At 54.1% G+C, this 23398-nt stretch overlaps 1 protein-coding gene and 1 long non-coding RNA gene across 13 annotated transcripts in view; one reads left to right on the top strand and one right to left on the bottom strand.

Annotated features, from left to right (window-relative positions):
• The first annotated feature begins 143 nt into the window (after positions 1-143).
• Positions 144-23398, top strand: part of MYBPC2 (myosin binding protein C2) — a 35364-nt gene continuing 12109 nt past the window's right edge. For 4 of the 12 annotated variants that reach the window (XM_063615676.1, XM_063615673.1, XM_063615674.1 and 1 more), the window contains exons 1-18: positions 156-1085; positions 3247-3336; positions 3862-3948; positions 4174-4322; positions 4764-4881; positions 5622-5670; positions 5808-5867; positions 8975-9171; positions 10261-10393; positions 12535-12659; positions 12752-12857; positions 14587-14759; positions 16950-17115; positions 19568-19674; positions 20018-20047; positions 20824-20963; positions 22589-22748; positions 22834-22938. In XM_063615676.1, the coding sequence (XP_063471746.1) occupies positions 908-1085; positions 3247-3336; positions 3862-3948; positions 4174-4322; positions 4764-4881; positions 5622-5670; positions 5808-5867; positions 8975-9171; positions 10261-10393; positions 12535-12659; positions 12752-12857; positions 14587-14759; positions 16950-17115; positions 19568-19674; positions 20018-20047; positions 20824-20963; positions 22589-22748; positions 22834-22938 (2173 nt within the window). In that variant the 5' untranslated portion in view covers positions 156-907. Of the gene's footprint in view, positions 1086-3246; positions 3337-3861; positions 3949-4173; positions 4323-4763; positions 4882-5621; positions 5671-5807; positions 5868-8974; positions 9172-10260; positions 10394-12534; positions 12660-12751; positions 12858-14586; positions 14760-16949; positions 17116-19567; positions 19675-20017; positions 20048-20823; positions 20964-22588; positions 22749-22833; positions 22939-23398 lie in introns of all 12 variants that reach the window. The other 8 variants (XM_063615678.1, XM_063615671.1, XM_063615675.1 and 5 more) reach the window with 5 other exon arrangements.
• On the bottom strand, positions 11509-20087 carry LOC134732269 (uncharacterized). The gene is made up of 3 exons (XR_010115256.1): positions 19940-20087; positions 18007-18237; positions 11509-11609 (listed from the first exon to the last, which is right to left on the bottom strand). It is a non-coding gene; the product is annotated as an uncharacterized lncRNA (long non-coding RNA).

Genomic DNA, 23398 nt, shown 5'->3' with positions numbered 1-23398 from the left:
AGCCAGGCAGTCCCCCGCCTTAACCCGAAGTCCCCAACACCCTTTCCCTCCTTCCTCCCCACAACACCTGGTGTCCCCAAGCCCCGCCCCTCCCTAGGCCCCGCCCCCTCGGCTCCCCGCCGCGTCCAGAGCCACCCCATTCAGAAAGTCACAGGTCCCCCTGCCGGGAAGGGCGCCAACGTCCGGGCAGCCCTCCAGGGCCTTCCCAGCCTCCCACCCGCCCCCGCCAGGGACGCCCGCCCCCTACCCGCGTCCGGTGCCCGCCGTGCCCTCTCCGGGAAGAGTCGCGGCGAGCGGTCGGTCCCAGGAGGGGCGGCGGCCAGTCCGGGGTCCCAGATGGCCGGGGCCCCAGCTCCGGGTTTGCCCACGCCCGGGGCGCTAAACTCCGGAGACCCAGAGCCGCGGCGCCCTCCCCGGAGGCGCAGGGACCTCCTCCCCCCGCCGCCGTCCTGCCTACGCTGGGAAACCGGACCCTCCCTCCCGGCTCCGGTTTCCCGAAAACTCCTGACTTGCAGATGCTAAGAATGGCTTCCTAGACCCTGTCCCTCCCCTCCCTGCTTCATGCCAGAGCTCTGGCCCGCAGCCCTTACCCCCTTGAGACCCTCAGTCTCTTCCTCTTCCTCCTCCCGGGACCCAGGCGTTCAGGCGCTCGTCCTTTCTAGGGAACCCAAGAATCTGGGACCCCAGTTGCTTCTGCTCCCAGACTCAGGGGTCCAGGCACCCAGTCCCCTCCTCTCTGAGATCCTGGAGTCCGAGCCCCAGCCCCCTCCTCCCTCAGACCCAGGTGTCCGAGCCCCAGCCCCCTCCTCCCTCAGACCCAGGTGTCCGAGCCCCAGCCCCTCCTCCCTGGGGACTTGGCTCTCAGCCATCTCCCTAGGTCCAGCTGTTATTTCTCGCCCTTTAGAACATGCGGGCGGAATGTGGGGCGGCCCTATGGTCTGATGCCTCCCGGAGCCTTCTGGGAGTCTCAGGACTCATTAAAAGGCTCCCCTTAGGGGCCCACCTGTCCTCCCTAGGGCCTAGCGGACGCGGCTGCGGTCAGAGGAGCAGGAGGAGGTACCCCGACATGCCTGAGGCAAAACCAGGTGGCGCCAGGACCCCCTCCCTGTGTGGGGATGGAGCTTTTCTTTTCTGAATGGGGATTTGGGGCCCCTCTCTTTGTAGGGTTGGGAGAAGGAGAAACCTTCGCTGTGTGAGGAGGAGGTTCCCTTTGCTGTGCGGGATGGGGGTTCCCGCATCGGTTTAGGGTGAGGGTCTCGACTCTGCATGGGGAAGAGGGTCCCCTTCCCTTTGTGACATGAGTTTCCTTCCTTGTATGAGATGGGGTCGGTCTCACATCTGTGTGGGGTGAGGGATCCCCTTCACTCGGCAGGGAGTGGGTTTCTTTTTCTATAAGTGATTGGGGGGGCATCTCTGGTGGAGATGGGCTTCTCTGGTTGTAAATTGGGTTCCTTTTACTCGATGGGGATGGGGGTCCTGTGTGTGTAGACTGGGGTTGTTTTTTTTTTTTTTTTTTTTTTTTTTTTTGAGATGGAGTCTCGCTCTGTCACCCGGGCTAGAGTGCAGTGGTGCGATCTCGGCTCACTGCAACATCTGCCTCCTGGGTTCACGCCATTCTCCTGCCTCAGGTAGCTGGGATTACAGGCATGCACCAGCATGCCTGGCTATTTTTGTACTTTTAGTAGAGACGGGTTTCGCCACGTTGGCCAGGCTGGTCTCAAACTCCCAACCTCAGGTGATCCACGCGCCTCAGCCTCCCAGAGTGCTGGGATGACAGGCGTGAGCCGCCCAGCCCGGCCAGACTGGGAGGTCTTTGCATGTGACTGGATTCTCCACATCCGGGGATGGCATCCTCTGGGCAGGGTCTGGGCCACTTCTCTGAGTGAAGACTCAGAGGGAGCCAGGTGCAGTGGCTCACGCCTGTCATCCCAGCACTCTGGGATGCCGAGGCAGGAGGATTGCTTGAGGCCAGGAGTTCAAGACCAGCCTGGGCAACATGGCGAGACCTTGTCTCTACAAAAAATTAAAAATCAGCCAGGTGTGGTGGTGCATGCCTGTAGTCCCAGATACTTAGGAGGCAGTTGAGGCTGCAGTGAGCTGTGATCATGCCACTGCACTCCAGCCTGGGTGACAGAGTGAGACCCGGTCTCTAAAAAACAAGCAACAACAACAAAAATGGCCCAGTGTGGTGGCTCACACCTGTAGTCCCAGCACCTTGGGAGGCCAAAGCGGGTGGATCACCTGAGCCCAGGAGTTCAAGGCCAGCCTGGCCAACATGGCAAAATCCCGTCACTACAAAAAATACCAAATTAGCTGGGCTTGTGGGGGTGTGCCTGTAGTCCCAGCTACTCGGGAGTCTGAGGTGAGAGGATCACTTGAGCCCAGGAGGCGGAGGTTGCAGTGAGCCCAAATCTTGCCACTGCACTCCAGCCTGGGAGACGAAGCGAGACCCCGCTGAGAAAAAACAAAAAACAAAAACTAGATTCCAAGGGACCTTCTCTGTAGGATATGGGGTGATTGTGGGTATAAAGATTAGTGGTTCCCATCTGCATGGAGTCACAGAAGTCTCTGTATTAAGGATGGGGGAGCCTCATTTCTGTGGGCACTGAGGCTTCCCTGTGTAGGAATTAGCGGGGCTTCTTCATATAGGGAATGGGATCCTTTCTGTGGGGTTTGGGGACCTTCTTTGAATGGGGAACACTTTCTGTGGAGATGAGGTTTTCTCTCTATGAGGAACTCACCGCAGGAATCATGCACCGCTGGGCGGGCCCCCCCCCGCCCCGGGATGTCTGGTCCACTGGCATCAGGCCAAGCAGGCTGTGGGGTGACCCCTACTGTAGCTGCAGACCCAGCCAGCAAGGAACAGCAGGCAGGGCAGGGGAAGGATGCTGCGGTCAGCACCAGGTGTCCAGTTTCCAGCCCAGAGGGAGAGCTAATTATACCCTCGGACCCAAAAGGTCAGGGCCTGGTGGCCTGGGCGGATGGGGCAGGGCCTGCTGGGGGTAAGGGAAACCCGATCCCACCGACTCTCAGATCTGAGATAAATTTATACCTAGGGTGGGGGCCTGGACTCCTGGGTCTGAGGGAGGAGGGGCTGGGAGCCTGGACCTTTAGGTCTCTGGGAGGAGGGGCTAGGGGCCTGGACTCCTGTGTCTGAGAGAGGGGGGACTGGGGGCCAGGACTCTTGGGTCAGAGGGAGGAGTGTGCAGACCGCATGCTCAACTATGACTGTCCCCTACCTTACAGCGGCCAAAAAGGCCCCCAAAGGCAAAGATGCCCCCAAAGGAGCCCCCAAGGAGGCTCCCCCTAAGGAGGCTCCTGCAGAGGCCTCCAAAGGTGAGGAGGTGCTCCCTCGGGCTCAGCAGACCTGGCTTCTCATCTCCATCCTCCCCCCTACGCCTCCCCAGGCCTTTCCCCAGCCTCTGTCCTTGAATCTGTCCCCACACAGCCCCAGGGCTGACCCGCACCTCCCGTGCTCCCAGCCCTCCCTGGGCTCCCTGGCACCCCCAGGCAGAGCCCAGCCCCTCGGCTGGCATTGGCTCCGGTCAACTGGCTGATTGATCACCAAGTCCGGCCCCCGTCTCTCTAAACCTCTCCCGCCCCAAAGGCACATTCAGTGCCCTCCAGTCCACAGAAGAGGAAACCAAGGCCCAAAGGGGTGGGGGAGCCTGGCCAAGGTCACACAGCCACGAGGGTGACAGGTGGCCTTTCCCAGGTCAGGAAAAGCCATTTAACCCCCATGATGTTTGTTTTCTGAGCGGAGGGTCCCTCACTGTCTCTAAGTCCTTTCCCCAAAGCAGCCCACTGTCCCCTCCCCAGCCTATCTCAGACCTCCTCATCGTAATCCTGTCCCCTGAACAGAAGCCTCACCCGAGGACCAGTCCCCGACTGCAGAGGAGCCTACTGGCGTTTTCCTGAAGAAGCCGGAATCTGTCTCAGTGGAGACTGGTGAGGGGAACCCGGGGGAGGAGGGGCTGGGGCCTGGACTCCTGGGTCTGAGGGAGGAGGGGCTGGAGGCCTGGACTCCTGGGTCTGAGGGAGGAGGGGCTGGAGGCCTGGACTCCTGGGTCTGAGGGAGGAGGGGCCAGGGTCTCGGCCTCAGTCTCCCTCTGGAGAGCCTTAGTTTCCTTCCTGGGCCTCCTCCCACTCCATCTTGTTACTCACCCCATGTAGGGAAGGACGTGGTGGTCGTGGCCAAAGTGAACGGGAAGGAGCTCCCGGACAAACCAACCATCAAGTGGTTCAAGGGGAAGTGGCTGGAGCTGGGCAGCAAGAGTGGCGCCCGCTTCTCCTTCAAGGAGTCCCATGACTCCGCCAGCAATGTGAGGACCCCGTGGGCCAGAGGGCCGGCGGAGGGGAGTGGAGCTTGTGCAGGACGTGCTCCTCCGAAGCCCTGTTGCCTGAGGCATCAACGTGGGCCTGGAGCCGGGATGGAGAGTGGGCCTCTGAGGATGGAGGTTGTGCGGGGCTGCTGGGGAGAGGTTGTGTGAAGCAGAGGGAGGATGCCTGGCGTTGGGTGGGGGTGCATTGGGGCTTCGTCATGTATGTTCCCGGGCCAGGGACCTGGTCCCCAGAAGTCCTGATGGGTCAGATACGAGGAGACAGAGCTGGCCACCAGGTGCTGAGCCCCCTCTCTGTCTCCACTGGCCCCCCTGTGGGGTGGGGGTGAGGACTTGGAGATAGAGCTGTGAGTGGACTCTGAGGAATATGGGGTGGCTCTAGAAGGTGGTCCCGTGCACCCACACCCCCGGCCCTGGACCCAGGTGTACACCGTGGAGCTGCACATTGGGAAGGTGGTACTGGGGGACCGTGGGGATTACCGCCTCGAGGTCAAAGCCAAGGATGCCTGCGACAGCTGTGGCTTCAACATTGATGTGGAGGGTATGCTGCTGGGGGGTGGGGGAGCAAAGGGTTCTATGTCTGGGGTGGGGCTGGACAGATGTACCAGCCAGGCGTTGGGAGAGTGCACAGGCATAGGCATGAGGTGGGCACAGGTTTTTGGAGGAGGGAGTGCAGATTCTGGGGTCAGAGTATTCAAACTCGGAGAGATGTAGCGTGGGAGGAGGTCTGGATTTGGGGGCTGAAAGTGTTCAGGGTCTTGGAATGCACATGCAAAGGCTTAGGAGGTGAGTTATGCACATTCCACGTTCAAGAAAGTAGGCAAAAAGGCTTGGGAAGCGAGGGTGTCCAGGTTTAGAGAATAAGGGCGTAGGGGTTTAGAGTGAGGGTATACAGGATTAACAGGAGGTTACACGGATTTGAGGGCACATATATGGGCCCCTGAGGGTGTAGAGGCTCTGGGGTTCTGCAGCCCAGAATGTGTGAGGGCTTAAATGTGGGGTGCACAGGAAATGAGATTGTCCAGGCCTGGGGAGAAAGACATGGTGGTCCAGGTGTGGGGGGTATAGACTGCTGAGAGAGGGTGGAGCTTGGCAGCTGGGGAAATGAGTATGAGCTGGTCTAGAACTAGAGGATGCCCAGGCCTCAGTGAGGGTGTGCTGGTCCAAGAGATGGAGAAAAGGGGGCCTGGAAGAGGTTGTGCAGGCCTGGGGAGGGGCTCTCAGTCTAAGATCAGCCCTGGCCTCCAACTCACCTTCCCTTCTCTCATCACCTCTCCCCAGCACCCCGTCAGGATGCCTCTGGGCAGAGTCTAGAAAGCTTCAAGCGTATGTAAGTGACCCCAGGCCCTTACCAGGGTCCCAAGAACCATGGGAGGCTCTCCCTTGGAAGGGGAAAAAGGGAGGATTGGGGAAGGCAAGGGATGAATCTGAAGGGTCAAGACTCACATGCCCTCTCAATGGCCACAGGGGTGAAAAGAAGTCGGATACTGCAGGTGAGCTGGATTTCAGTGGCCTGTTGAAAAAGAGGTGAGCCCCGGACCCGGCACAGAGAGGGGAGATGAGACTCAAGGGGAGAAGGTGGTGGGTGAAGCTCCATGGCCCACTGATTCCTCCTGGACCCACTGCTTATCCCTCTACCACCTCCATCTGTTCACTCCCTGCCCACCCAGTATCTAACACACCAACCCATCAGGCTGCCTGTTCATCCACCCATCTACCCATTCACCCAGACCCCTACCCACAACCCAACCCAGCCAAACATCTACCATGAGTTCACCCACCTTCTCACCCTTTAACCCACCATTCTCACACCCACTCTGCTGTTCACTCAGGCTCTAGTTCACCCATGCCTCCACCTACTCACCCTCCCATCCATCCATCCCTGCATCCATCCACTTTCCACCCACCAACCCATTCACTCACCCATCCATCCAACCAGTGGCCTATTTATCCATCTACTAATACATCTATCCACCTATCTGCCCAGTTGCCAATCTATCTACCCACATATCCATCCATTAACCACCATTTTCCCACCTGTTTACCTGCCCATCTGCCATTACAGTCAGCCTAGCTGCATGGGTAGGTGGATGGATAACGGGTGAATGGGATGTTGGATTTGGTTGGGAGATGCAGGCGCAGATAGACAGGTGGGAAGGTGGGTGGATGCTACGGATGAATGGGTGGTGGAGAGGTGGGAGGATGGGTGCCTCAGTAGGTGGGGAAGTGGATGGATGGATGGGGTGGGTGGAGGATGAATGGATGGGTTCGTGAATAGGTGGCTGAGTTCACCAATGAAGAGGTGGGCAGTTGACACACTCATCCACACAGATAGCCCTCTGTTAGATTGAACTATGTAAAATTGATATTCTGTAGGCAAAAAATGATTGAAGTCTGGGTGCAGTGGTTCACGCCTATAAACCCAGCACTTTGGGAGACCAGTGTGGGAAGATCACTTGAGCCCAGGAGTGTAAGACCAGCCTGGGCCACATAGGGAGACCTCGACTCTACAAAAAAAAGAAAAATTAGCAGGGCATGGTGGCATGTGCCTGTGGTCCTAACTACTTAGGAGGCTGAGGTAGGAGGATCATTTGAGCCCAGGAGATCAAGGCTGCGGTGAGCCATGATCGAGCCACTGCACTCCAGTCTGGGCAACAGAGTGAGACTCTGTTTCAAAAAAATAAAATTAAATATTGGCAATCTCATACGCATTATCTGCTGGCCCACTTATCCATCTTCACTTGCCCATCAATCCCCATAACCATATCCCTGACAATTCCATTTACTGATCAATTCTGTCTCCAGCCAGCCAGCCACTTCCTTGGCCACTTCTCATCAACATATTCACCCAACTGTGCAGTCATTTCTCACCAACCCATCAATCCATCCACTCACCCACCTGTCTTCCCCCAATCCATCTGCCTATCTTCCCACCCACCCTTCCATTGACCCACCCACCTACTTATCAGCCCACTTACTCACCATTCTGTACATCAATTCAAATATTCACATCCCCACATTCACCTCCACATCTATCCTCTCTTTGTTCCTTTCCCTTCCTTCCTTCCCTCCCAGCTCCATCCATGCATTCACTCACTCTCTCACCCATCGACCATCTTCTGAGGCCTCCCGTCTACTAGGTCCTGGGCTGAGATCCAGGGAGCGAGAACAGTCTGACTGGGTCCCTGATGTGAGATCACTTATTGCCTTGGGAAACGGGTCTTGTCCAACAGACATGGACACAGAGTGAGACTATTTGGTGTGATTTTAGAGAGGGTCCCACCGGGGCCTGTGAGAGCCCAGAGCACGAGCAACTCACTGCCTTGGAGGACAGGGAATGCCGCAGGGAGAAGGGAACTTTGGTGCTAGGTCTTGTAGGATGAAGAGGAGTCCAGGAGGAAGAGAAGGTGGGGAGAGGTCATGAAGGTAGGGAAACATTTTGTGCAAAGGCTGGGAGGCAGGAGAGAGCCTGAGTGTTCAGCAAAAGGCAAGCTGCTTGGTTCAGGTGGCTTTGTGGGGAGTGACGGAAGTAGCTGGGGTGTGATTGCCAGGCGGAGGGCTGGGGCTTCCTCCTGAGGGCAGTGGGGAGCCACGGAAGAGTTCTGAACACGAAAGGGAGAACCACTGATGTGGGTGTCAGAAATAGCCACGGGATAAAAGAGGACAAATAGGGTGCAATGTATGCTGCTTGGGTGATGGGTCCACCAAAATCTCACAAACCACTACTAAACAGCTTACTCATGTAACCAAACACCACCTGTTTCCCAATAACCTTTGGAAATAAAATAAATAAATAAATAAATAAATAAATAAATAAATAAATAAATGAAAAGAAATACCCCTTGGGCCAGGCATGGTGGCTCACACCTGTAATCCCAGTACTTTGGGAGGCCGAGGCAGGTGGATCACTTAAGGTCAGGAATTTGAGACCAGCCTGTCCAACATGGCAAAACCCTGTCTCTACTAAAATACAAAAATTAGCCAGGAGTGGTGGTGTGAGCCTGTAGTCCCAGCTACTAGGGAGGCTGAGGCAGAAGAATCGCTTGAACCCAGGAGGTGGAGGTTGCAGTGAGCCGAGATCGCGCCACTGCACTCCAGCCTGGGAGACAGAGTGAGAATCTGTCTCAAAAAAAAAAAAAAAAAAGCCGGGCGCGGTGGCTCACACTTGTAATCCCAGCACTTTGGGAGGCCGAGGCGGGCGGATCACGAGGTCAGGAGATCGAGACCACAGTGAAACCCCGTCTCTACTAAAAATACAAAAAATTAGCCGGGCGTGGTGGCGGGCGCTTGTAGTCCCAGCTACTCGGAGAGGCTGAGGCAGGAGAATGGCGTGAACCTGGGAGGCGGAGCTTGCAGTGAGCCGAGATCGCGCCACTGCCATCCAGCCTGGGCGACAGAGCGAGACTCCGTCTCAAAAAAAAAAAAAAAGAAAAGAAATACTCAGTGGGGACCATGCTGGGAAGAGGCCAGGAGACCCCAGGAGGAGCCTGGGGCAATGGACCAGGCGGGAAGCAATAAGACCCCTAAAGGGAAGGTGGCTTGGGTGAGTCACAGAGCCAATGAGTGAAGACGGCAGAGGGACATCCTCTCCTCCTCACTCACTGATGGCCCCTGTCCGTTCCCTCACCCCCCAGGGAGGTGGTGGAGGAGGAGAAGAAGAAGAAAAAGAAAGATGACGATGACCTAGGCATCCCCCCGGAGATCTGGGAGCTCCTGAAAGGGGCAAAGAAGAGCGAGTACGAGAAAATCGCCTTCCAGTATGGCATCACCGACCTCCGGGGCATGCTGAAGCGGCTGAAAAAGGCGAAGGTCGAGGTCAAGAAGAGTGCAGGTCAGCCCTGATCTGGGGGGAGCTGGGCCCTGCACACAAGGGACCCCTAGCCTTGTGGGTGTCTGATGATTGGACCCTGGACCTATCTTTTCGAGGTCCCAATGAGGTAGGAGGCAAGACCCAACTCTAGCGGTGGGCTTCGGACACTGGACCAAATTGAGGACTAGCTACAACAGGGACAGGGTGGAAGCAGCTTTCCATAAGACACGCCCACCAGTGTGCCATGTCAGTTTACCACGGCCATGGCAACAGCCAGGAGTTACTGCCCCTTTCCATGGCAATGACCAGACCACCCAAAAGTTACCACCCTTTTCCTAGCAATTTCCGTATAACCCGCTCCTTAACCTACAGGTAATTAAAAGTGGGTATCCATCTGACTGCAGATCTGCCCTGAGCCGTTGCGCTCTGTCTCTGGGGTAGCCCTGTTCCACGGGAGCAGTCAGAGGGCTGTGACACTGCCACCTCAATAAAGCTGTTTTCAGGCTGGGTGCAGTGGCTCACGCCTGTAATCTCAGCACTTTGGGAGGCCGAGGTGGGCAGATCACTTGAGGTCAGGAGTTCGAGACCAGCCTGGCTAACATGGTGAAACCCCATCTCTACTAAAAATACAAAAGTCAGCCAGGCGTGGTGGCATGCACCTGTAATCCCAGCTGCATGAGAGGCTGAGGCAGGAGAATCGCTTAAGCCAGGGAGGCAGAGGTTGCGGCGAGCTGAGATTACACTGTGGCACTCCAGCCTGGGGAACACAGTGAGACTCTGTCTCAAAAAAATAAAATAAAATAAAATAATAAAATAAATAAATAAATAAAAATAAAGCTGTTTTCTTCTACCTAACACTGGCTTGCCCTTGACTTCTTTCCTGGGTGAAGCCAAGAACCCTTGCAGGCTAAGCCTCACTTTGGGGTCCCCTGCCCTGCATCACCACCAGAGAAGTTCTCAAGGATCTCTAAGTTCATAGGAGGCCTCCTGACTTCCTCACTTTGACCTTGGAGAGCCCAGGGCCTGGGGAGGGAGATGTGGTGCCTCTGGGGATGAGCAGGGGAGTGAGGACCACACACCTCCATCCCCTTTGCATGCCTCAATCTCCAGCATTCACAAAGAAGCTGGATCCAGCCTACCAAGTGGACAGAGGCAACAAGATCAAGTTGATGGTAGAGATCAGCGACCCAGACCTGCCCCTCAAGTGGTTCAAGAACGGCCAGGAGATCAAACCAAGCAGCAAGTATGTGTGGGGTGGGCGGTCCCTGCACCGGGGAGATCCCAGTCCAGAGAGAACGCCTGGAGACAAGGCCCATCACTCTTAACCAGAAAGGGCACACTCACCCCTATATGAAAAGTACAGGCCGGGCGCATTGGCTTATGCCTGTAATCCTAGCACTTTGGGAGGCCGAGGCGGGCGGATCACCTGAGGTCAGGAGTTTGAGACCAGCCTGGCTAACATGGTGAAACCCCGTTTCTACTAAAAATACAAAAAATTAGCCGGGTGTGGTGGCACATGTCTGTAGTGCCCGTAATCCCAGCTACTTGGGAGGCTGAGGCAGGAGAATTGCTTGAACCCGGGAGGCAGAGGTTGCAGCGAGCTGAGATCGCGCCATTGCACTCCAGCTTGGGCAACAAGAGTGAAATTCTGTCTCAAAAAAAAAAAAAAAAGAAAAAGAAAAAAAGAAAAAGAAAAGTACAAATAGACAAGGCCAGGTGCGGTGGCTCACACCTGTAATCCCAGCACTCTGGGAAGCCAAGGTGGGAGGATTGCTTGAGTCCAGGAGTGGAGTTCAAGACCAGCCTGGCCAACATAACGAAACCACATATCTACAAAAAATATACAAAATTAGCCAGGCACAGTGGCACACGTCTGTAGTCCCAGCTGCTCGAGGGGCTAAGGCAGGAGGACTGCCCAAGCTTGGGAGGCTGAGGCTGCAGTGAGCTATGATGGCACCACTGCACTCCAGCCTAGGCAACAAAGCAAGACCCTGTTTCAAAAAAAAAAAAAAGAAAGAAAGAAAGAAAAGAAAAATGTAAACAACAGTGTTTCTGCTCTCCAAATGGGCAAAACCTTGTGAAATTCTAAAACCCGGTGCTGGAAAAGAATAGCACAAATGTTGCTAGTGGGAATGTAATTTGGCGAGTCTCCCTAAGGACACTATTAAAAAGCCTTCAGGCTGTGCAATCCTAGGTATCTATTGTCAGGAGTTATCATGACTGTGTATATTTAGCCGCAAGGATGTTCGCTGAGGCATTTGCTATCATAGCAAAGAATGGAAAACAACGAAAATTTAGTTTCATACTAAGACACTCTGCAGTCACTCAAACAAATATTTATAATAGCTGAATGCAGTGACTCACACGTATAATCCTAGCAATTTGGGAGGCTGAGGCGGGCGGATCGCTTGAGCCCAGGAGTTCGAGATCAGCCTGGATGACATGGTGAAACCCCGTCTCTACTAAAAATACAAAAATTAGCCGGGCGTGGTGGCGGGTGCTTGTGGTCCCAGCTACTTGGGAGGCTGAGGCAGGAGGATCACTTGAACCCAGGAGGCAGAGGTTGCGGTGAGCTGAGATCTCGCCACTACACTCCAGCCTGGGCAACAGAGTGAGACCCTGTTTCAACAACAACAAACACATCACAAGACAACCTTTTTTAAATTAATTAATTAATTTTGTTTTGAGACTGAGTTTCGCTCTTGTTGCCCAGGCTGGAGTGCAATGGCATGATCTCAGCTCACTGCAACCTCTGCCTCCCAGGTTCAAGAGATTCTCCTGCCTCAGCCTCCCAAGTAGCTGGGATGACAGGAGCGCCCCAACGCATCTAATTTTTTGGGTGTATTTTTGGTAGAGATGGGGTTTTACCATGTTGCCCAGGCTGGTCTTGAACTCTTCAAGCAATCTGCCCACCTCAGACTCCAAAAAATGCTAGGATTACAAGTGTGACTGGCCTTGTCATGGTTATTTAAATAATAGGAATTGCTAGCCTGGACAACATAGCGAGATCCCATCTGTACAAAAAAAAAAAGAAAAAATTAGAAGATACCAAGACAAGAGAAAAAAAAATTAGCTGGGTACGGTGGTGTGCACCTGTGATCCTTGCTACTCAGGGGCTGAGGTGGGAGGATCGCTTGGACCCAGAAAGTCTAGGTTGCAGTGAGCTGTGATCGCACCACTGCACTCTAGCCTGGGTGACAGAGTGAGACCCTGTCTCAGAAATAAATAAAAATAAATAAATAATTGAAACTGAGTCCTCAATCCCTTTCCACACAATTTGGCTCTGAGAGAGAGAGAGACTTGCCTTGAGAACAGGTGAACAGAGCTACCCCAGGGCTAGGTGGATGCTCCATGCCCTGGTTTGAGGTGAGACTTTTGCATCAGGTACGTGTTTGAGAACGTTGGTAAGAAGCGAATTCTCACCATCAACAAGTGCACGCTGGCGGATGACGCTGCCTACGAAGTAGCTGTCAAGGATGAGAAGTGTTTCACTGAGCTCTTCGTCAAAGGTGAGGCTGGAATTCAGGGCTGAGCCTGGAGAGGGACTGGAACTCTGGAGGGGGTCCTTAAACGACTGACCTCCTGTCCCCCTGCCCCACAGAACCTGCAGTCCTGATTGTCACACCTCTTGAGGACCAGCAGGTGTTTGTGGGTGACCGGGTGGAAATGGCAGTGGAGGTGTCAGAAGAGGGTGCCCAGGTGATGTGGTAAGTGACCCTTGATCCCCGATTTCCATATGGGTGCACACAGCTTCTTTGCCTCTGCCCTGATCTTTATGGGACCTCCTGTGACTTCTCTTGGAGATTTCTGACCTTTACTCAGTAGTCATACCCAGGAGATCTCAGCTTTTCTCTATAAATCCTTACCTTCACCTAAAATTGTTTCTAGAATTTCTGACCTCCCATCCTATCCTCTTCAGGGTCCTTTTCCTGATCTCTGCTGTTCCATTAAATATTGATTCATCTGACCAATTATCTGTCCCTTGGTCCATCTATCCAGGTATCCACTCATCCACCCACTCCATCCAACCATCCATCCATCCATCCATCCATCCATCCATCCATCCATCCATCCATCTGCTTAACCATCCATCCACTCATCCATCCATCCATCCATCCATCCATCCATCCATCCATCCACCCACTTAACCATCTATCCATCTACTTAACTATCCATCCATCCATCCATCCATCCATCCATCCATCCATCCATCCATCCATCCCATTGACCCATTCATCCATCTACTCATTCATATATCCACTCTTCCATTTAGGTTGCTATCTAGCCATCCATTGACCTATCAATCCAGAGATCTATCCATCCACTCACTCACTCACCTGCGTACTTGCCCACCATCTACCTATCCATTCATCCATCTATGTACCTATTCACCAACCCAACAAATATTTATCGAGCACCTGTTGTGTGGTGTACTATTCTACATATCAGAGATATAATGGGGAGAAAAAAATGTCAACATGGTACCTGCCTTCATGGCATTTATAATCTGCTAATTTGGTGATAGTGGTGGTGGTGGTGTGTGTGTATGTGTGTTTGTGTAGGAGACCGAGATAGGCATTAGTCAAGTCATCACATACACACATATAAAAGTTCCATTTTGAGACTGGTTTGAAAGGAGCAGTAATGGATGCTGTAATAGCTTCCTAGGAGGAAGAGACTCAGGAGGTCAGGGAAGTCTTCCTGGAGGAGATGACAATTGAGCTGAGATCTGAATGACATGGAGATATAAGTGAAGAGAGAAGGGGAGAGTGCCCTGGACAGGGAAAACCAATGACAGAGGCCACAACGTTTGATGTTTCTCTGAGACCTTAGGGCTTCCTCTGTGCGGACCTCTCCCCGTGACATGTTTTTGTGTCCCCTGACTTCCAGCCAGTACCTTGGTACCTTGAGGCCATTAACTGTGTGTGGCCTGTGACTTCCTCCTCTCTCTCCCCGCTGCCTTTTTTTTTTTTTTCTTTTGAGACAGAGTCTCACTCTGTCACCCAGGCTGGAGTACAATTGTGTGATCTTGGCTCACCGCAACCTCTGCCTCCCGGATTCAAGCAATTCTCCTGCCTTAGCCTCCTGAATAGCTGGGATTACAGGCGCCCGCCACCATACCCGCCTATTTTTTGTTTTCTGTTAGAGATAGGGTTTCACCATGTTGGCCAGCCTGGTCTCGAACTCCTGACCTCAGGTGATCCCTCCCAAAGGGCTGGGATTACAGGCATGAGCCACCGTGCCTGGCCCTCTCTCTCCCCTTCACCTGACCTGTGACCCATCCACCACTCAAGATGCTTCTGCCACCCTTTATGTCTTCTCCCTCCGGGGACCTGCCTTCTGACCCCTCTGCATGGGCCCCCAACTGACTCTCCAAGACCCAGACCGAGAGCTGTGCTGTCTGCTCACGTCCCGTTCTGTGTCTCACCCACCTAGGATGAAAGATGGTGTGGAACTGACTCGGGAGGATTCCTTCAAGGCCCGGTACCGCTTCAAGAAGGACGGGAAGCGCCACATCCTCATCTTCTCAGACGTGGTCCAGGAGGACAGGGGTCGCTATCAGGTCATAACCAATGGCGGCCAGTGTGAGGCCGAGTTGATTGTGGAAGGTACGGGGCCTCCAGGTGGGGCACGGGCTGCACTGCGCATGCTTCTCCACACAGCTTGAGGTTGCTCAGGCCCGCAGTCTGGAAGTTGTTCCTGACTCCTCTTTTCCCCACACACCCTATGTTCAGCCCACCAGGAAGTCCTGGTGGCTCCAGCTTCAAAGTAAATTTTGAATCCAGCCAAGCATGGTGGCTCACGCCTGTAATCCCAGCACTTTGGGAGGCCGAGGCGGGTGGATCACTTGAGGTCGGGAGTTCGAGACCAGCCTGGCCAACATGGCAAAACCCCATCTGTACTAAGAATACAAAAATTAGCTGGTGTGGTGGCATGCACCTGTAATCTCTGCTACTTGGGAGGCTGAGGCAGGAGAATCACTTGAACCCAGGGGGTGGAGGTTGCGGTGAGCTGAGCTTGCGCCACTGCACTCCAGCCTGGGTGACAGAGCGAGACTCTGTCTCGAAAAAAAAACTAAAATAAAAATGAAAATACAAAAATTAGCCAGGCATTGTGGCACACACCTATAATCCCAGCTACTCAGGAGGCAGAGGCAGGAGAATTGCTCGAATCTGGGAGGCGGAGGTTGCAGTGAGCCGAGATTGTGCCACTGTACTCCAGTCTGGGTGACAGAGCAAGACTCTGTCTTAAAAAAAAAAAAAAATCTGAATCCAACCACAAGCCCCCATGTCACTGCCCCTGCCTGGCCCAGGCCTTCCTCCCCTCATGCCTGGACTGGTGCAGTTGTCTCCTCTCTGGTCACTCTGTGTCTATACCTGCCCCTTGACCTCCACCCCCCAGTACCTGCCAGAGTAAGCCTTGTAAAACATAAGTGAGATGGTGAAAAGAAACAGGTCTGTGGTCCGAGTAACGGTACTGGGTCCGTGTCAGTGTCCTGGTTTGGATACTGGACTCCGTTATGTACAATGTCACCAGTGGGGGAGGCTGGATGAAGAGCACACAGGACTCTATGTGTTATTTTTGCAAGCTCTTGGGAGTCTATAATTCTGTAAAAGCCAGGCGCGGTGGCTCACGCTTGTAATCCCAGCACTTTGGGAGGCCGAGGCGGGCAGATCACTAGGTCAGATCAAGACCACAGTGAAACCCCGTCTCTACTAAAAATAGAAAAAAATTAGCCGGGCATGGTGGTGGGCACCTGTAGTCCCAGCTACTCGGAGAGGCTGAGGCAGGAGAATGGCGTGAACCCAGGAGGCGGAGCTTGCAGTGAGCCGAGATTGCACCACTGCACTCTAGCCTGGGCGACAGAGCGAGACTCTGTCTCAAAAAAAAAAAAAAAAAAAAAAGAAAAATTCTGTAAAAATAAAAAGTAAAAAACAATGAACTCAAGTCATTTATGGGCCAAACAAATGGTGGTATTTCCTTATCTAGCCATAAAAAAAGAGAACGTTTTAGACTGGGCATGGTGGCTCACCCCTGTCATCCTAACTCTTTGTGAGGCCGAGGTGGGAGGGTAAATTAAGTCCAGAAGTTCAAGGCCGGCCTAGGCAACATGGCAAGACCCCGTCTCTATAAAAAAATCAGGCTGGGCGTGGTGGCTCAGGCCGGGCTTAGTGGCTCACTCCTGTAATCCCAGAAATTTGGGAGGCCGAAGCGGGTGGATCACCTGAGGTCAGGAGTTCAAGACCAGCCTGGTCAACATGGTGAAACCCCATCTCTACTAAAAATACAAAATTAGCCAGGCGTGGTGGTGCATGCTAGTAATCCCAGCTACTTGGGAGGCTGAGGCAGGAGTATCACTTGAACCCGGGGTGTGGAGGTTGCAGTGAGCCAAAATCACGCCATTGCAGTCTAGCCTGGACGACAAGAGTGAAACTCCATCTCAAAAATATAAATAAATAAAATAAAAACCCCAAAGTGCTGATATTACAGGCATGAACCACTGTGCCCGGCCACCTCAGGGCCTTTGCATGCACCAGTCCCTCTGACTGGGAGGCCTTTTTTCATCCTCTGGTAGATTCCTCCCTGCCTCCCTCAGGCCTCCTTGCTCCCTCTTCTGTTTCTTTCTTCACTGTCTCCCACTAGCATGGGAGCTTCCTGAGGCCAACGGGTTGTTTCTGGGTTGTCCGTGGCTGGTATCCCCAGTGCCTAGACCAGCGCCTGGCACGCAGTGGGTGCTCACAAGTGTCTGTGCACAGACTGGAGTAGTGACAGCTCCTTGTCTTTCTCTCCCTGACCAGAGAAACAGCTGGAGGTCCTGCAGGACATCGCGGATCTGACGGTGAAGGCCTCAGAACAAGCTGTGTTCAAGTGCGAGGTGTCTGATGAGAAAGTGACGGGCAAGTGGTATAAGAATGGGATCGAGGTGCGGCCCAGCAAGAGGATCACCATTTCCCATGTAGGCAGGTGAGGAGTGGGCTGCAGAAGTGGCTGGGGGTAGGGTGTGCATAGCAGTCAGCTTTAGCTGCATAACAAGCTGTCCCCCATTTTTTTTTTTTTTTGAGACGGAGTTTTGCTCTTGTTGCCCAGGCTAGAGTGCAATGGCACGATCTCAGCTCACTGAAACCTCCACCTCCTGGATTCAAGCGATTCTCCTGCCTCAGCCTCCCAAGTAGCTGGGATGCACCACCACGCCTGACTAATTTTTTTGTATTTAGTAGAGACAGGGTTTCACCATGTTAGTCAGGCTGGTCTTGAACTCCTGACCTCAAGTGATCCACCTGACTCAGCCTCCCAAAGTGCTGGGATTACAGGCATGAGCTACCGCACCTGGACTTTTTCTTTTCTTTTCTTCTTTCTTTCTTTCTTTTTTTTTTTTTTTTGAGACAGAGTCTTGCACTGCAACCTCCAACTCTGAGGTTCAAGCGATTCTCCTGCCTCGGCCTCCTGACCAGCTGGGGTTACAGGTGCGTGCCACCATGCTAATTTTTTCATTTTTAGTCAAGACAGGGTTTCACCATGTTGGCCAGGCTGGTCTCTAACTCCTGACCTCAGCTGATCCACCCACCGCGGCCTCCCAAAGTGCTGGGATTACAGGTGTGAGCCACCACGCCTGTCCCGTCCCCAAACTTAGAGATTTAAAAGGATGAGGATTGGGCTCAGTGCAGTGACTTATACCTGTAATCTTGGCACTTTGGGAGGCCAAGGCAGGAGGATTTCTTGGGCCCAGGAGTTCAAGACCAGCCTGGGCAACAACATAGTGAGACACTCTCTCTAAATAAATAAATTAGGATTCATTTCATCTTGAGTCTGCAGGTTGGTTGGGGGCTGGCTGATCCAGGATGGCCTCTTTCTTACCTCTGTGGTGGCAGGACCTGGGCCCTGCTGACTTTGCGTGGGCGCTGTCAGGACCTCAGCTGGGACAGCTGGGCACCCAGCATGCTGCTCCCTATGGCACCTCCTCCTCCTCCAGTGAGCTCAGGCTAGCACGTTCATGTGGCAGAGGCAGAGGTCCTGAGAGAGCATGGAAGTAAACGAGACCTCTGTGGCCGAGGCTGGAGACTGGCCCAATGCCACTTCCGCCATAGTCTGTTGGGCAAGGAAAGTCACAGGCCGGCTCTGAGTCAAGGGCTGGGAAGCAGATTCCACCACTTAATGGGGATGCTGCAAGGTCGCACTGGGAGACCATGGACACAGGCAGGGAGAAGCCTCTGGCCATATCAGCTAACAGTCAACACGGGCTCTAGCTCAGAAAACAAGAAGCTGGAATTCAACAGGTGGCACCGGGACACCTAAGACAAACACCTGGCTATCTGCAGATTGCAGAGAGCCACCATGACGCCTGGAGAACATTGTGCTGTCCAGGGCTTCCTGGCAATAGCTCTTAGTGAGATGTAGGCTTTCCCTGTGTTCTGCGTGGGGAACCATGCCGGCTAGTGGTCTCAATAATGGATGATAATGGCCGGGCACAGTGGCTTACACCTATAATCCTAGCACTTTGGGAGGCTGAGGTAGGCGGATCACTTGAGGTCAGGAGTTCGAGACCAGCCTGGCCAACATGGTGAAACCCCATCTCTATGAAAAATACAAAAATTAGCTGGGTGTTGTGTTACACGCCCGTAGTCCCAGCTACTCGGGAGGCTGGGGTGGGAAAATCATTTGAACCCAGGAGGCGGAGGTTGCAGTGAGCCCAAGATCATGCCATTGCACTCCAGCCTAGGTGACAGAGTGAGACTCCATCTCAAACAAACAAACAAACAAAAACAACAAAAACACATAATGATGATAGCACGTCCTGACACTTATAGGGCACTTACTATGTGCCAGGTACTTTTCTAGGTGCGTTTTTTTTTTCTTTTCTTTTTTTGAGACAGAGTCTCAACCTGTCACACAGCCTGGAATGCAGTGGTGCAATCATGGCTCACTGCAGCCTTGACCTGGGCTGGAGCAATTGTCCCACCTCAGCCTCCCCAAGTGCTGAGATTACAGGCGTGGGCCACCATGCCCGGCCAAAGAACAGTATCTATTTATTTATTTTCTGTACAGACAGGGTCTCACCGTGTTGCCCTGGCTGGTCTCGAACTCCTGGGCTCAAACAATTCTCGATCCTCAGCCTCCCAAAGTGCTGGGATTACAGATGTGAGCCACTGCACCTTTCTCGATGCTTTACAACAAGCTTGATGTAGATGGTTATCATTACCCCTATTTTATAGATGAAGAAACAGAGGCACAGAGAGGTTAAGTAACTTGCCCAAGGTCACATAGCTACCGATCTGAAAATAGACCACAGCATTCCAAAGCCCTGGATAAGAATGCAGGCATGTGAATTTCACTGAGGGAAGCTGATGAGGCGGTGCAGCCCCATAGTGGTCCCCACTGCAATCTGGTCCGAGACCTACCCTGCTCCCCCACCCCTTAGGTTCCACAAGCTGGTGATCGATGACGTCCGTCCCGAGGATGAGGGAGACTACATGTTCGTGCCTGACGGCTACGCCCTGTCGCTCTCGGCCAAGCTCAACTTCCTGGGTGAGGATGCCCCTTCCTCCTTCCCTGGGGGCTGTAGGATCCACCCTCCCAGACCCAGGGCCCGGGATGTCCCCGTCCAGGATTAAGGTTCCCTGAGTGCGAATGAGGACGACAGCAAGCGTCTGTCCCGCTCATGGCTGGAGTCAGAAGATGGAGGGAGAGAGCTGAACTCGCCGCCGCCTGCCGCCTGGGAGGAGGGGTGGCTCCTGGGCCTGAACCTGTCCCCAGCACCCCGGTTCCCAGGGAGACTGCCAGACCCCATCACCTCTTCCTCTGGGCTGCGAAGGTGGGGTGAGGGGCCTGCTGGTTTAGACCTAACCGTCCAGTCTTCTTTGTCTTCCAGAAATCAAGGTGGAGTACGTTCCCAAGCAAGGTGAGCGCCACGGGCCGCGCTGGGAGCGGGTCCGAGGGAGGAGGGGCGGGGCTGAGGGAGGAGGGGCGGGGCTGAGGGAGGAGGGGAATGGCCGAGGGAGGATAGACGGGGCGAGGAAGGATGGGCGGGGCGCGGGAGGATGGGTGGGGAGAGGAAGGAGGAGCGGGTCTAAGGGAGGAGGGGCAGGGGGGTGCTGAGGGAGGGTGGAGGGACGAGGAGCCGACAGACGGGGTGGGGGCGATCGGCCGAGAGGAGAGACTGGGGTCCTGAGGGAGGAGGGGTTGGGGACCTGGATCCCTGGGTATGAGGGAGGAGGAGCTGGGGGCCTGGACCTCTGGGTCTGAGGGAGGAGGGGCTGGGGGCCTAGACTGTAGGGTCTGAGGGAGGAGGGGTTGGGGATCTGGATCCCTGGGTCTGAGGGAGCAGGGGCTGGGGGCCTGGACCCCTGGGTCTGAGGGAGGAGGGGCTGGGGGCCTAGACTGTAGGGTCTGAGGGAGGAGGGGTTGGGGATCTGGATCCCTGGGTCTGAGGGAGCAGGGGCTGGGGGCCTGGACCCCTGGGTCTGAGGGAGGAGGGGCTGGGGGCCTAAACTGTAGGGTCTGAGGGAGGAGGGGTTGGGGGCCTGGACTACTGGGTCTGAGGGAGGAGGGCTTGGGCACATGGACCCCTGTGTCTCTGTCGCTGTTGGAACCCAACTTTTCGGAGATTCTCTTGTGGGGACTGGGAAGGCCTAGCCTCCCACTCCCAGGGTCCCCGTATCTCTTCTGTGCCACCAGAGCCACCAAAGATCCACTTGGATTGCTCAGGGAAGACCTCAGAGAATACGATTGTGGTTGTGGCTGGAAACAAGCTGAGGCTTGACGTGTCCATCACAGGGGAGCCCCCTCCCGTCGCTACCTGGCTGAAGGGAGATGAGGTGGGTTGGGGCCGCCCCTCTGTCCTGACTCCCTTTCCCTTTAGGCAAGTCTGTTTCTCCCTGAGCCTCAGTTTCATCCTCTATAAAATGAGGGTGATGATTCCTTCTTCACAGGGTTGTTTTGAAGATTGGAGAGTATGCTTGTCCATCACAGGTATGGGCCTAGCATATGGTGGATATTCCATCCATTCATCCATTCACCTTTCAGTTAATTAATCAAGTGATCGACCAGTTTAGCCTTCCAGCCATCCAGTAACTCATCCTCCCATCCAGCTGTTGATTTTTTCATCAGCTAATTGGTTAATTCACCCAGCCATCCACTCATCCAGTAATTAATCCATTTGTCCATTTATCCATCAACCAATCCAGTTATCCATTCATCCAGAAACACATCTACCCACTTCTATGTATGTATGTATGTATGTATCTATCTATCTATCTATCTATCTATCTATCTATCTATCTATCATCTATCTTTTCGAGAGGGGGAATCTCACTCTGTCACCCAGGCTGGAGTGCAATGGCGTAGTCTTGGCTCACGGAAACCTCCACCTCCCAGGCTCAAGCGATCCTCCCACCTCAGCCTCTTGAGTAGCTGGGACCACAAGAGTGCGCCACCATGCCTTGCTAATTTTTTGTATTTTTGTAGGGACAGGGTTTCACCATGTTGCCCTGAACTCAAGCGATCCCTCCACCTTGGCCTCCCAAAGTGTTGGGATTATGGGCATGAGCCAACATGCCCAGCCATATCTACATATTCCTATATCCATCCATCCAACAATTTTTTTTTTTTTTTTTTTTTTGAGATGGAGTCTCGCTCTGTCACCCAGGTTGGAGTACAGTGGCGCAATCTCGGCTCACTGCAAGCTCCGCCTCCCAGGTTCACGCCATTCTCCTGCCTCAGCCTCTCCAAGTAGCTGGGACTACAGGTGCCCGCCACCACGCCCGGCTAATTTTTTGTATTTTTAGTAGAGACGGGGTTTCACCGTGGTCTCGATCTCCTGACCTCGTGATCCGCCCGCCTCGGCCTCCCAAAGTGCTGGGATTACAAGTGTGAGCCACCACGCCCGGCCCCATCCAACAAATATTTTAACCTTGCATGTCCCAGGCCCTGGGACAGCTCGATTTTTCATTTCTCCTCTGTGCTTCCATTTCCTCTTCTGTAAAATGGACAGACTTGGCTCAATATTCATCCATTTGCTCACTCAGCATGCATCCCCTAAGTTTTCTTTGCACCAGGCACTGAGGATGCAACCGTGAGTTGGATGCAGCTCCTGCCCTCCAAGAGCCTTCATTTTACTTAAAATTTATTCATTTATTTTTAAATTTGAGACAGAGTTTCACTATGTTGCCCACACTGGTCTTGAACTCCTGGGCTTGAGTGATACTCCTGCTTCAGCCTCCCAAAGTGCTGGGATTACAGGTGTGAGCCACCGCGCCCGGTCCAGTCTGGTGTTTTTAATGAAGGACGGCATTTGGAGGGCGAGGAGGGCAGTGGAGCAAGTGAGGACCCTGTTTGTCGATGGGGAATCATGGGAGGATTCTGAGCAGGGGAATGGCAGAGGCAGGCCTGGGTTTGCTTGGGGACACGATGGGGTACAAGGCCATCTGGTGGCTGTGTTCAGGTATTCACGACCACCGAGGGCAGGACCCGCATCGAGAAGCGGGTGGACTGCAGCAGCTTTGTGATTGAGAGTGCGGAGCGGGAAGACGAGGGCCGCTACACCATCAAGGTCACCAACCCCGTCGGCGAGGATGTGGCTTCCATCTTCCTGCAGGTTGTGGGTGAGCAGAGAAAGCCGAGGTGGCTGGGCCAAGGGGTGACTCCCTGAGGCCTCGAGGGGCCACCTGACTCTCCTGCCCCCTGCAGATGTCCCAGACCCCCCGGAGGCCGTGCGCATCACTTCGGTTGGAGAGGATTGGGCCATCCTTGTCTGGGAGCCGCCGACGTACGATGGGGGGAAGCCGGTCACCGGTGAGTGCCTCTGTCCTCGTGACCTCTGACCTTCCCTGCATCTGCCTTGTTTTTTTTTTTTTTTTTTTTGAGACGGAGTCTCACTCTATCACCCAGGCTGGAGTGCAGTGGCTCAATCTCGGCTCACTGCACCCTCTGCCTCCTGGGTACAAGCCATTCTCCTGCCTCAGCCTCCCAAGTAACTGGGATTACAGGTGCCCACCACCACGCCCGGCTAATTTTTGTATTTTTAGTAGAGATGGGGTTTTACCATGTTGGCCAGGCTGGTTTTGAACTCCTGACCTAAAGTGATCTGCCCACCTCGGGCTCCCTAAGTGTTGGGATTACAGGCGTCAGCCACGGCGCCAGCCTCTGCCTTCTCCTTGACCTCCTAGAGCTCTTAGCATCCTCAGTGACCGACCTCCGACCCCTGATTTTCCATTCTGCCATCTCAATCCCTTTGGTCTTCCCTCTTCCTTTA

This window comes from Symphalangus syndactylus, chromosome 13 (assembly GCF_028878055.3).
Source record: "Symphalangus syndactylus isolate Jambi chromosome 13, NHGRI_mSymSyn1-v2.1_pri, whole genome shotgun sequence".
NCBI lineage: Eukaryota > Metazoa > Chordata > Mammalia > Primates > Hylobatidae > Symphalangus > Symphalangus syndactylus.
This window is presented reverse-complemented; position numbering and strand designations above follow the sequence as displayed.